Genomic DNA, 14,247 nt, shown 5'->3' with positions numbered 1-14,247 from the left:
GCTGGCCCATATTCTTGGCACAGAATAGATTTGGCTCATTTCAAAGGTTAAGACAAGTGGAAATGCCTGGCTGGCATAGGGACAATAAGGAGGCAGGGAGCCAGGCAGCTCCTGATACTGAAGCCTGGTTTCTCTCCCTGTTCAGTCTGTCTTCAGGCTATGCCAACAATCCAGTCTTCAGCTAGGTACTAGTGCCTCAGTGGGTCTAGGCTCACTCATCTGCTCTTTGCTCTGACACCCAGCCTCTGTCTCCCTGGCATCCTCGCTATTGGGTTTATAAGCAGCAGCTTGTCTCTTCCTCAACTGTCATCCTAGATTTTGGTCTTGCGACATGGCATCCTCTCCTTCCATTTACCAGCCCAGGACTGGTCTTCCTTTCTGGTCCTAAAATAGCAAGTTCTTCCCCGTCCTCCTGTTTGGGTTCTTTTCCCCGATCACTGGCTTCTTCTGACTCTCAGCTCATTGGCAAACATAGGGGTAAATATTCTGGGTCCCCCTTTCTGGGTCAAGTTCCCTGCCACCCACACCTTGTCTCCTTCCCAGCTTTCTGCACATTTCCTAGGACCCTAAGATTTAGAGCTGGATAGGATCTTTGAAATCATCTAGTCCGACCTCTTCGTGTTGGGGAAGACCCATGCAGTGCTAAATCTGGGGTCAGGAGAGACATGGTTTCAAACCCTGGCTCTGGCAGTTACTAGCTATGTGACCCAGAACCCCATCACTGAGCCTGTTGCCTTATCTATAAAATGGAGATAATAGTCACACTCCTTACCTCACAAGGGTGGTGTGATGAAAGTATTTCGAGAATTCATGTACACTATAGAAATTTGAACTAGCATCAAGTGGCAGAACCTGGATTCAAATAAAGGCCCTCTGACACCAAGTCGGGGCAGCTAGGTGGGGCACTGGAAAGAGGGCCGGCCCTCGAGTCAGGAAGACCCAAGTTCAAATCTGGCCTCAGACATTTACCAGCCGTGTGACCCTGGGCAGGTCAGTTAACCCAGGTTGCCTCAGTTTCTTCATCTATAAAATGAAGAAGGAAATGGCGAACCCCTCCAGTATCTCTGTCAAGAAAACCCCAAATGGGGTCACAAGGAGTCACACATGACTGAAACAACTGAACAATAACAGAAGACACCAAGTCCATGCTGTGACCACTACACTATACTTCCTCTCATCGATAGGTGCAACAACCACCTTTTTTCATTTTTCCCAAAGTAGTTCCAATTTGAAGAAAACTGTGCTGTTAATGAGGCCTTGTAAAAGTAATATCCTTTATCAGACCATGTACTTCCATTTCAGGTTCAAAAAATATAGTACAAATCCGTATCAACTCAGAATCAGCACTCTGCAACAGTAGTCTCCAGGCACTAAGTTGGAATGCAGGGGGAAACTGAGGTCCACAGTTAGTTATATTTACTTTTCCCCCAGGGACCCATCTCTTTCTACCCACAGCCCAGTTCCATTTGGCTCTGCGTCACATTCATCTAAAAGGCAAGTTAACAATCTCTGCCCCTCACTGGTCTCCCATGGACTGACTATACCTCCCCATAGTACCAGGGCCAGATGATGAGGGATTAATGCCAGGACAGACATGGGTACAGGAAGGAGTGATGCTGGGGTAGGGGGAGGTGTATATCAGGGCGGGGGAGGCTGTCAGTACAGGTTCTGCCAGGGGGTGGGGCACAGGGCCCAGCCACCCCAGGTGGCATCTGGGGAAAGGAAGTAACAGCAGTAGGGCTGAAGAGGTGCCAGTTACCCCAGCACGGAGCAAGGAACTAAGCCAGTGGCATGCAGGGCCAGGGAAGGCGCCAGGGCAATCAGCGGGTACAGGTGGCACATAGACGTGGGGGTGGCTGAGCCAGGCCAACATTCCCATAGACTCTAAGCAGGGCTTGAGGTCTGCTTGACAGGTTTGGACACAGATAACAAGGTCTTTGCTTTATAAGGACAGACAGATAAATGAATAGACACAGAATGACTCCCTAGGTGAGAAAAGAAGCAGCTGGTCATGCAGACTCAAAGCTGGTCTAACAGACCTGGCATTGCACGTGAAGAGAGCTCCAAAATATATTATATTGAAGCTGCTGAAAGCCACTCCTCAGAGGCCCTCTCTGCCTTCTTCATTCTCCTCCCCAGCCTGTCCCCACCTTGTCCCTTGCCCCCACCATCATTCAGTGACCTGAGGTGACTGAGTTTCCCCCTCTCTGCCACCACCAGGGCATATAGTTGGGGAGGGGGTACTCATAGGAGCATAGATTTGGAGCTAAAAGGAACTTTGAAAACCATCTAATCCAGTCACCTCATTTACAGATGAGACCCAGAGACATTAAGTACTTACCCCTAGGTCACATGAGGTGGCAGAGCCAGGATTCACACTCAGATTCCTTAACTCCAAATCTAGCACATTTTCCACTGTACCATGTTGCTTTACAAGACAGGAAGGAAAGAAAAAGGAAGGTCTTCAGTTGCTAGGCAGGGGAGGTGGGATGGCAGCTTGGGTCAGGTGAACAGCCGAATACAGCCCCCTATCTTCTCACTCTGCCTAGAGTGTCATCAAGGTCAGAGGGAGGCCAAGGGGGCTAGGCACCCACCATGGACACACCACGATGGGTTCTCGGCTCAGTCCTGTTCTCTAATCATCTCGTATGCCTGAATCAAGTCTCCTCCAAAAGAGAGTAAGCTCCTTGAGGGCATAAAGCACATCTGTTCCTTCTTTGCCTTTCCCACAGCCATGAAGGTAAGAAACACAGCAACGATGCCAACCTCCCTTTTCTCTCCAAATATACATATTTACACTGAGGTCTGGAGCCTTAACTGTGGGGCCTGTTTTATTCTTCTCAGCAAATTCTGTGCTCCATTCATTCAGGACAAGCCCTCTGTCCAGATCCATGGAATTTCAGAGTTGGAAGAGATTTGAAGGAGCATCTCTCCAACTCATAGCTGGATGAGAATCACCTCTCCCTCTCCACCCCAACATATCCCACAAGGGGACAGCCAGCCTTTGCTTTATCCCCTCCAGTGACTTGGGAAATTCCTCACCCCCAAGGCAACCCATTCCACCTGGGGGCAGCTCAGGTCATGAGGAAGTTTTTCCTCATCTAAAGTCCAATCTATTTGTTGGCCACCTCCAACCACTGCTCCATGTTCTACCCTTCAGCATCACACAGAACGAGTCTGCTTCCTCTCAAACAGCCCTTTCAATAATTAAATACCTATCTCCCCTAAATCTTCACATTCCCATTTCCTCCAACCAGTCTGCACATGACAGGATCTCAAGGGCCTTCACTCTCCTGGTTACCGTCCCCTTGGTACTCTGCAGCTTATCAATGTCCTTCCTAAAATAGGGCCGCCAGAGCTGGATCTAAGACTCCCCAAGTGGTCTGATCAGGGGCTGTTACCTCCCTAGTCCTAGCTTCTATGCGTCTTAATCCCCTGACTGTGCCCTGAACTTTCTTGCCTCCACAACTCTGCCCATCCCTTTCCTCATGCCTTGGATGCTCTCCTTCCCACTCTGAATTCTTGAAATCTTTTTTTTTGTTGTTGTTGTTGGGGGGGGGGGTGGCTAGGCAATGGGATTAAGTGACTTGCCCAGGGTCACACAGCTAGTAAATGTTATGTGTCTGAGGCTGGATTTGAACTCAAGTACTTCTGACTCCAGGGCCAGTGCTCTATCCACTGCGCCACCCAGCTGCCCCATAAATTCTTGAAATCTTAATGCAAATACCACCTCCTTCAGGAAGCTTTTCCGTGTCTTTTTCACAAGACACCAGTCTTCTACCTCAGCCTTCACGAAGTACTTTATCCTATACTTCTCTAATGCATTTGTCATGCAGTATTATGTATTATAATTATCTGTGTTGGTGTCACCTCTTCCTCAGCTGTAGATACCAGGGGTCTGGGATCTAGAACTGCAGAACTAGATCTAAATTCTGTAGATTCTAGAGTGTGAGTTCCATGAGAAAAGATTGTAATAAACTTTGTATTTCACTCCAAATGTTCTGCACACAGTGGATGCTTGATAAACATTTACTGAATGAAAGAATGAATGATTGAATGATAGACTCTTGCCAGGTGGTTGGCATTCTGTGACATAAGGGGAAGATAATACTATATTCTGGGGCATAAAGGAAATCTGGTGGCCCAGGTCCAGGAGGCCTGATTTCCAACTGAAACTCTGACACTTACTAACTGTAAGTCATTGCACTTCTCTGGGCATCAGTTTTCACATCAGTAAATTAATTTTAATAATTAACAAGCATGCTTAATAATGCTTGCGTTACCTGTCTCACAAGTCTGTGAGGAAAGTGTTTTGTTAAAAAAAAAAGAAAAGAAAAGAAAAGAAAAGAAAGAAAAAACATTATGTAAACATGAAATGTTAGCAGTAATAGTAGAGGAATCTAGAGGTGGGTATGTAGGTTACAAGAGTCCAACTCCATGAACCTCACGGCCAGCTCAGCTCTTGCCACTCTTGGGTTTCCTTTATCAGAATCACCATGACCACCTGTGACTCTGAGGGGAGCAGCCCTTGGGCTCTATTCAGTATTCCAAAAAGAAGCTGCATTTACTGTGTGAGGAAACAATCTGGTATGAGGAATGATTACAAGTTACCAAGGATCTAGAATCTGGGGGCTCTTTAGCTGGAGTTTAAAAAGACGGCTAAGGGGTCTGTAAATCCTATCACATAAAGAAGAGCTAAAGGAACTAAGGATGTTTAGTTATTAACTATTAACAACTATAAGAGACTTAGTGGGATGTGACATCCATCTTCAGATGGAGGAAAGTCACATAAAGAATGCTAAATTTGTAGTTGGGGGATCTGGGTTCAGATCCCAGCTCTGCTCCCCACTGTGTGACCTCTGGGCTAGAGTTTCCTTATCTATAAAAAAGGAAGGCATTCGATTAGATGATCTGTAAGATGCCATGGGGTCGGAATACTATGGTCCTACTTTGCTGTTGTGGGGAAGAAGGATTAGCCTCATGCTATGTGTGTCCAAGAAAGCAGGACCTGGGGCAGTGAGCAGAGTCACAGTTTAGAGCATTTACGAACTGGAAGCAGAATAGGACAGTCGTGCAGCCACAGCACGAAGGGGCCTTTCAGTTTTCCCTGTAACAATCTGACTTGATTCGCCTAAGGCTTAGCCTAGCCCTAGATAATCTCCGAGGTCTCTTGCACCCCTACAAATCCACAGTTACCATCCTTCATAGTATCACAGGATTTAGAGTCAATTTTAGGAAATTTAGACATTGTTGGAAGGTATCCAGGATGCTGAAGGGTCTCAGGATAATCTCATATCGGGATCGGTCAGAAAAACTGAGGATATTTCGCTTTTAGAAGAGGGATATAAAGACCCGTCTTCAGTAGCTGAAGGGCCATAGAAAGAGCATTTACCTTTGTCGTATTTGGCCCCAGAGGCAGAACTAGTAACAATGGATAAAAGTTACAACGGAGATTTAGGCCTGAAAGAAGAAAGAAAACTCCTAATAATTAGAGGGGCTGTTCCAAGGCACTGTAGAATGGGTTGCTGCCCTGACAGGTGATGAATCACCCCTCATGGCTGACAACTTGGGTCATTGTTGAGGAGATTTTTTTCAGGTGTGTACCGGACCAGACAGGCACCGAGGGGCCCTTCCAACTTAGAAATTTGGTCATTTTGTGATTTAGAGCTTGAAGAACCTCAGAGATCATCTGGTGTTACTCTGTTATCATACAAAGGACAATCACAAAGGAAGTGGTCATCTAGAGCAACCCCCTCATTTTACAGGTGAGGAAACTGAGGCCCAGTGAGGTTAAGAGACTTAAGGTCACATGAGTAGTAAGAGGCAGAGCTAGTACTTGAACTCAGGTCCTCTGTGTCTAGTTGCAACATTCCAACATTGCACTTGATTCCAAATCCAGTGTTCTTTCTGCGGAAGCTTAATAATACTGAATACTTAATCACACTGAAGCTTGACACTGTGCCAGAAGCAATAGTATTTCTTGGGATTAAAAATGTATGCATTAAAAAGAAGGTTAAAAAGTGTTTTTCACTGCTCACCACTTTACCCTTCCATGCCTGATGCCTCCTGAGGCTTCTTTTAAAAAAGCTCTCCACGGAAGCTGAATGTATGGTTTCTTCCCTCAGAGTATTTCTCTGTATCTACTAAAAGCACACACAAGTCTTCTACCAACCAGATCTCAGTAAATGTTTGTTGTTGTCTCATATTAGAGTTGGCGGTGGTAATGATGACTATTTGGCGGGGCGAAAAAGCTTTCTCCCACAGAAATGTATCAAATAATAAGTATTTATTAAATACCTATTATTACTTGAAGAGCTCGTGCACAAAATTAACACGAGTAGGATAAGAAGTGAAGCAAACAGATGAAGGAAAGGGTGGTACACTTGCTCCAGAAGCAGAAGTTCAAATACTACCTCTGATTCTTAATATCTTTGTGACCCTGGACCAGTTACTTCACCACTACTACCCTGCCTCAGTTTCCTCATCTGCTAAAAGAGAGAGGGTTGGATTGGATGGCCACTGAAATCCGTTTTCAGCTCTCTATCTGTGATCAGCTATGATACCTGACAAGAGTCTGACAGTCAAGACATGTAGGACACTGACACAGGTGTAAGACTAAAGCCCAACAGATGAATGGCCAAAGGATATGAACGTGCAGCTCTCAAAAAGATTAATTCCAAACTATTAACAACCATATAAAAGAATGCTCTGAATCACTAATAAGAAAAATTAAAAATTAAAACAAGTACGAGATTTTACCTCACGTCTAGCAAATTGTCAAAGATGATGAAAGATGGGAAGAGTCAATGTTGGAAGGACTGGGGAAAAGACCGGCACACTCATACATTTTTGGTGGAGCTGCGAGTTGGGCTGACCATTCTAGAAAGCAATTTGGAATTTTGCTAAGAAAATGACCAAAATCTCCATACCCTTTGTCCCCAAGATCTCACTGCTCGGCATATATCCCAAGAAGGGCAATAATTTGAATTTTAAAAAAGAAAAGGTCCCATATATACCAAAATATTTATAAGAGCATGTTTTGTAGTAGCAAACAACTAGAAACAAATTAAGAGGCCCATCAACTGGGAAACAGTTAAAAAAAAAAGGTGTGGCACATGAAGGTAATGGAATAGTACTGTGATATAAGAATCAATGACTATGCCAAACACAGAGAATCATGGGAAGACTTGTATGAACTGATGAAAAGTAATTAGAAACAGGAAAACGATATGCACAATGACTTCAACAAGGTAAATGAAAAGAACAACAGTAGAACAAATTAAACTGAATGCTCTGAAATTATAATGATATCATTTCCTCAGAAAAGGCCCTCAGAAAAGCACTATGAGAACGTACCTCCCTTTCTTCTTTGCAAGGGTGGGGAACTGCAGGTGTGGAACACTACGGTTAATGTCAGACAAAATTGATGTACTGATTAGTTTTGCCTAGCTGGTTTCCCCTTCCCCCAACCCCATTATTCTTTGTAATAAGGGATCGCTCTCCAGGAAGGGGAGAAGGGGCACACTGGGAAATATAAGTGATACAAAAACAAACATGTCAATTTTTTCAGTAAAGCGACTCAGTGTTCCTCCCCTATGCCCTCTCCTACCTCCCCAATTTATTCTAAGCTTTAACTGGAGCTGCCAAGGGCTGACTCGTAAAGTCAGCCTGTTAAGTTCATCTACTTGACACTTTGTTGACAGTTATCAAAGTACTTTGTTCTCCACTAGAAAACCAGAAACACAATTACCACGTCTCCCAGGCCTTTTAAAAGGAGCTCCTAAATCTCTCTCTTGAAGATTTGCTATGAGAACAGCCATAGAGCAGTAGGCCTGACAGGGGATGTGCCTTGTATGTGGGACACCCCTGGAAATTTCTAATCTAAAGCAGGGGGAGCGGGTAAGCATGTATATAATACCTACTATCTGCCAGACAGTATGCTAAGCATTTTACAAATATTATCTTAAATGATCTTCACAACAGTCTTTCTAGTGCTATCCCTACTTTACATTTGAGGAAACTGAGGCAAACAGAGGTTAAGTGACTCACACAGAGCCACACAGCTAATAAGTGTCTAAGGCTAGATTTGAACTCAGGTCTTCCTGACTCCAGGCCCACTGCTCTATCTACTGTTGCTAGGTGGTGCAGTGGATAGAGCAATGGGCTAGGAGTCAAGAAGGCCTAAATTCAAATCCAGCCTCAGACACTTACTAGTTGTATGACCTTGAGCAAGTCACTTAACCTCTGTTTGCCTAGGAGGCAGTTAGCTAGGTGACTCAGTGGATAGAGTGCTGGGCCAGGGGTCAGGAAGACCTGAGTTCAAATCTGGCCTTAGTCACTCACTAACTGTGTGACCCTGGGCAAATCACTCAACCTCTGTTTGCCTTAACCTACTGGAGAAGGAAATGGCAAACCACTCCAGTATCTTTGCCAAGAAAATTCCAAAAGGGGTCCCAAGGAGTCGGACATGATTGAGCAACAACTGAACTATTATCACTCCCAGTATTCTTCATATTTCAGGGCCTCTTCCATACATTTCCTGAAACAGTCCTATTTATTTGTAGACAGGTGTATCTCCGTATCCCCAGCACCTACTATAATATCTTACACTTAAAAAATGCTTGTTGATACTATTGTATAAAGGAATCAGTAAGTGATCCCGTTGAGCCCTCCATTCCTGGTCAGGCATCTACAATTCTATATAATGAAAGATCTAAGAAGCCAATCTTCCCTGACCCGCTCCCCCCAACAGTGCCTAGTTTTCCTCTTCAAGGCCCCAGCTACAGACGGCAACATGTATCAGCCCAAGGACAAGATGATAATAAATCACAGAGCTGAGACTAATACACGCCGGCCTCCAAGTCCGGTGTTTTTTCCACCATACCCTCCATTCTGACCTCTCCACCTACATGGCATGCAAGGCTGGCCTAGCTCCACTGCCCCATCGCCCCTGCCCCACCCAATGGCTCTGGACTGCTGCTCCTTGTCCTTCCTTGACTTCTCAGAGTGATCAGAGGTCTCCGAACCAAAGGGACCTATAGCCACCCTATCTCAGGTGGTCAACGGGACTCAAGTCCTGGTTCTGACACAAACTCTGAAAAGCAGAGCAAATTACAACTCGAGCCTTACTTTGCTCATCTGCAAAATGGGGTAAAATTGTACTAACCACTATACAGGAGTGAAATGAGAAAAGTGCTTTGTAAACTTTGAAGAGCTATAGAAATGTGGACTACTGATTTCATCTTCCCAGTAAACAGGCTAAGTCAGTGGGGCTGTGATGTCCTCTTCCTAAGGAAGCTACTGGGTAGAGGAGTAACTCGGACTTCCCTTCTCTGTCCTGTCCAGGCTGTTCCCAAGGGGATGTCTTGTCTCTCAGAGCAAGAGTGGTTGTGTACCCAGCCTCCACCAAAGCCCCCAAAATACTAATCCTCCATTCTTAAAAACTACCTCTAAGTCATTTAGCAAGGGCTATAGTCAAATAAGTCAGAAAGCCCCCAAGAACTGTCATCCCCTGCCCCATCTCTGCCATGTAGTCTTAACCCTGTACATCTAGAAGCCATGAATGAATGACTGTCTCAGGCCATCCTAGTGGCCTCAGGGTGGGGGGGTCAGCTTAGACGGAGAAGCAAGAAGAATTCAACAGAGAAGCCAGATGTCTCTGGTCCAAGACCTCTTGTCACTTCTCCTCTCTTCCCCACCCCTTCACCTCTTCACCCCTCTGTGTGATTTATTACAGGAGAAGAAGGGGCAGGAGGTGAAGAGAGGCCCAGAAGTAGAGGTTGCCAAACTGGACAAACTGTTGAACCTCGTGAGGGAAGTGAAGAGCTGACCTGGGCTGTCCCCAGATTGCAGCACCTCCGCTTCCTGACCTGACTGGGACAGCACTTGATATGTCTGAGACCAGGTGCCAGCCCTGGATAACCCTTCCCCCAACCTGGCCTCCAGTCCACCCCCTAAATTTAAACCCAGATGTACCTTCCTCCCTCAGTGTTAAGGCCCACACAACGGCAGTGGTCGTGCATCACGCATCCCCAACTCCCGAACCCATAACCATACCCCTGAGCAACGTCAGTGGTCTCAGTCTCCTGAAGTAAAGGACCAAGAAAGAGATCCCTGCAGATGTGCCTTTGATGGCTGTTAACTATCCCCTCCCTTATGGACACACAAAAGGTCACTGGCCCAGTAACCCTCAACACCCTCCCAGACAAATAAACAGGTCTCAGAGTTTGCCTGCTTGGTTCCAGGGTTCTTTGCCCTGCCCAGACACAGACACTGTAAGAGACAGCTGAACCACAATGCAGTTTTATTGTTAGTAAAAACAGCAGTGGAACCCTGGGAGAGGGCACAGATGCACCCTCCTGGGTTATTGCAATGGCTTTGCCCAGGCTGGTCTGCCCACCCACCAAACACACAAATGATCAGGTCTGGGTGGGATGGCACAACTCCCTGCCTGCCCCATGAACCCTAGTGCAGGGGCTCCCTGGCCCCATCAGCTTCAGGAACCAGAAGCAACTCTCAAGAGCTCCCACTCTCCCCAGTAGGGAATAACTTGGCTTCTGTCCCACCCATTCCCAGGGGCCAGCTCTGTCTGGTCTGGCCAGCTCCTGTCCTTCTTGCCCCAGAGGGTAAACAGCCTCACTCCAGTCACCTCCATTCCTCCCACCTTTTGCCTCAAGCCCAGAACACAGGCTTACTCAGGCCCCAACCCAGGCGGGATCAGCTCCATGAGGGGAGCAGACATGGGAGGAGGGAAGTAGAGGGTGTCCTTGACTTCCCAGGGGCCAGTCCATGGCTCATGGGAGACAGATAGAGTGAACAGGGAGATCCCTCCTCTCCCCTTGTCTTTTCGGGTCCATGGGATCCTCCTTCCATAGGGACTCGGCAGTCCGGGCAGGCTAGGTGATCCCAGGATGTCAGATGTCAGGGCTGCAGTAGATGGCTGCCCTCGTGCCTCGGCTGTGATTGCTGAAGTTGCTGGGGTTGCTGGGGTTGCTGGGATTGCTGGGGTTCCTGGGGTTGCTGAGACTGCTGGGATGCGGGCACCTTCTCAGCACCAGTACACACTGGGTGCACCCGGCAGGCCCGGCACACTATCGTACAGAGCAGCAAAAGCAAGAGGGCAGCAACACCATTGAAGGAGATGGCGATGATGGCCCCAGTGGAGAGCCCCGCCCCCATCGCAGGACAGGGGCTTTCCTTCACCCCCCACATGCCACCATGGGCAGCTCAACCCCTGGGCCCCAGCCCATCCCTGGGGGCCTTGGCAGGAAAGATGGAGGCACCGGGAAGAGGGCCCAAGGCAGCCAGTACCCAGGGATCCAGGGAGCAGAGAGGTGCTGTCCCTCGAAGGATGTCCACTCACTGCTCCTGCCCTGCTGAGAAGCTTTCACCTTGGCCCGGGGCTGGAGGCAGAACAGAAATCTCATTAGCCAAGCAGACCCCTAGAACTGGGCTTGGGATGGGGAATGTCTCCCCAGTAGGACTGGGAGGTCCCCTTCCCTGTCACTAACTTCTACCACTGCCCAGCTCTTTCTGCCATAGTAGGGGAAGTGTATTTACCCTCGAAGGACAGCAATGTGGGAGGATACACTTTTGCCACAGAGAGGTCCTTTCCTCAGCTAAATTCACAATACAGGAGGTGAATCCTCAGTGGTCTGAATTGGGTTCAAATCCTAGCTCTGTTACTATGTGATCTTGGGGAAAGTCCTTTCCCCTATGTGGACCAATTTTTCTTTTATCAAATGAGATTGGACCAGATGATCTCTATGGTCTTTCTAGCTATAAATCTTAAAATCCTATCATAAATTTAGTTTTTGAAAGTTGGTGAAACAGCAAAATTGGAAGCTCCGGTGTCCATCCTCATAACCGAGTATGGAGATACAGTAGTTATTTGACCCTGATCACTACTTGTCAGGCACCCAGCATCAATCTCCAGGGCTATAGGGAATCCACTCCTAACCTAGACCTGGGGGTTCTTGGAAAGCAGAAAGCTTGTCTCCCCATCAGACCAGGGACAGACCACAGAGTCTAGACCCAGAGTTCAGGCCCCTATCTCTGTCCTATGTCTTAGCCTTCTCATGGTACTGAGGCTACAGGTAGGCCCGAGAACCAGGCAACAGATGGTAGAAAGGAGTGATTCTATTTCTGGGGTAAAGGACAACATTCAATTTTCCCATGCTGAGGCCCTCTCTGCCTTGCTGGGCCACCATCAGTTTTGCCTTCTTCCCCCTCCCCCAGCTTTAGTAATACAGGCTACTGAATTGGGGGGGTGGGGTTCCTGCCAAGCTGCTCCCAGGAGATGGGTCTCCTTCCCCAGACTCCCAGTCAAAGAGGACTGGGGTGAAAGCAGTAAAAAAATCATCTTGCATGGACATGTAGGTAATACATGTTTATGGAGGAGAACAAGAGTCAGAGATTTCCACCTCCCTTTCCAGGGCCCTCTCCTTCAGAGTTCCCAATACTCCTACTTCAATTCAATATTGGGGGTTGGGAGGGGGGAACAGGTAGGAAAAGGAAGCAAAGGAATAAAATCTTTCCCAAAGAGTAGGTTCGTTATACCTGTGCACGTTTATGTATGGGAATATATCCATCTCTGAGCTTGGTGGGGGGGGGGGAGATGGGTGGCACAGGCAGAGATAAGCAAAGGCCAAAGGACCTTAAGGGGCTTGAGGAGGGCAGCTCCCAGGAATAGGAGAGGGAAATGCACTGACCTCAGAAAGGTCAGCGTGGTCAGGGGCTTTATGACCCGTGGCATGGGGGCCCCAGTGACACCGGAGGGAGGGCACCAAGGGGCAGCTGCTTCTCCAAGGCGGTCTGCCCTGTAGGGGTCTGCTCACACGCACCCTTCCCCCGGTCTATTCCCTTTCCCCCGCCCCAGCTCCAGTCCGGAGGGGCCCTTCACCGTACATGGGTGGGGATGGGGGTGGGGGGCACGGGCCCAGTGACACAGCTAGGGGATCGATCCCCCTCCCCCCACGGCAGGGAAATAGAAACACCCAGATGCCCACCAGACGCGTCCTACCTCCGCATCCTCCCTCGGGGTCCGGGCCCCCAGCTTTGCCCAGGTTGGGAGGAAGAGGCGGGCGTGGGGGGGGGGGGCGACGGCCGGAGGGGCGGCCCACGGGAGTGCACGCAGACCCACGCTAGGAAACTTTGCAGGGGTCAGCGCGGGGGGGCGTGCGGGCGGGGCCGGTACCTGGGTCCGGAGCGCGGCGACCCCGAGGCTGGGGCCGGAGCTCCAGGGATGCGCTGCTCCGGGGCTGCCGCAGGGGGCCGCCGGGCGGCGGCTCGTCCTCCTCCGGCTGCGGGTCCGGGTGCGGCACGCTCCGGGGCCTCGCCTTGCGGGGCGCTTCTCCGGCCCGGGCTCCCTCCGGCGGAGCCTCCGTAACGCTGCGCCTCCCGGAGCCCGGAACCCGGGGCCGGCGAGCCGGGCTGCAGGCGCTCGAGCCCCGGCTCCGGCCACGGCTGCGGCTCCGGCGACTGCAAAAACAGCAACGAACCCCGCCCCCAGTCGCCTGGCCCGGCCCGGCCCGGGCACTGGAGCCGGGTAGCAGCCCCCACGCGCGCGCGCGCGCGCGTCGCAGCCGCTGCCGCCGCCGCCGCCGCCTCGCCATTGGCTGAGCCGCACGGGGGGCCGTCTCCATTGGCCAAGCTCTGGGGCGGGAGGCCGCCCCGAAGCCCCGCCTCCCGCCCTCCCCACCTGAGCCCCGCCCCCCTCGGCTGGGCTCGGGAGCGCAGCGATGGGGACCAGGCTGGGGAGGGCGGGGGAGGGATGAATGATGGAGCAGAGTCAGGCGGGGCTCAGATGCACCTTCCCCTGCGGGAAGCTTCCTGGTTCTGCTTCCCATCTGAGGGGGCCGGGGGGGTGGGAGAGGCCCTCACCCCCCATCTAAGAAAAGTCAGGGGAGGGCTCTGGAGGATGGGCTTGGACATCTCCCTGCTCTTTCAGAGCTGGGCACAAGGTACCAGTGATGGCCAAAGACTTTGCTGTTTCCCTACAGACCTCTTCCTACTAGAGTACAAAGACTGTCTCAGCCCCCACTCACCCACCCACGGTGAGGTGGAATCAAGTCCATGAACCAAACACGCACTGACTGCCGTTTGGAGGAGAGGGGAAAAGCAGTCCCTGAGGTCAGGGAGCTCACAGTCTTTTTGGAGATGCCACTCAGGGAGAAAGAATCAAGAGCTAGAATGTGTAGTAGTGTGTACCCTAGGCTATGGGAGTTCAATTTCAATTCAATTCAGTTT

At 49.5% G+C, this 14,247-nt stretch overlaps 1 protein-coding gene across 1 annotated transcript in view; it reads left to right on the top strand.

Moving 5' to 3' along the window:
- DNAI1 (dynein axonemal intermediate chain 1) overlaps positions 1-10,289 on the top strand; it is a 247,207-nt gene extending 236,918 nt beyond the window's left edge. Inside the window, exon 21 of the mRNA XM_027839294.1 lies at positions 9,737-10,289. Within this exon, the coding sequence (XP_027695095.1) occupies positions 9,737-9,829 (93 nt within the window). The 3' untranslated portion in view covers positions 9,830-10,289. The remainder of the gene's footprint in view (positions 1-9,736) is intronic.
- Positions 10,290-14,247: the final 3,958 nt, after the last annotated feature.

The sequence above is a fragment of the Vombatus ursinus genome, unplaced genomic scaffold (assembly GCF_900497805.2).
Source record: "Vombatus ursinus unplaced genomic scaffold, bare-nosed wombat genome assembly UNPS02014832.1, whole genome shotgun sequence".
Lineage (NCBI taxonomy): Eukaryota > Metazoa > Chordata > Mammalia > Diprotodontia > Vombatidae > Vombatus > Vombatus ursinus.
The sequence above is the reverse complement of the archived record's forward strand: the minus strand, read 5'-3'. Positions and strand labels throughout refer to the sequence as shown.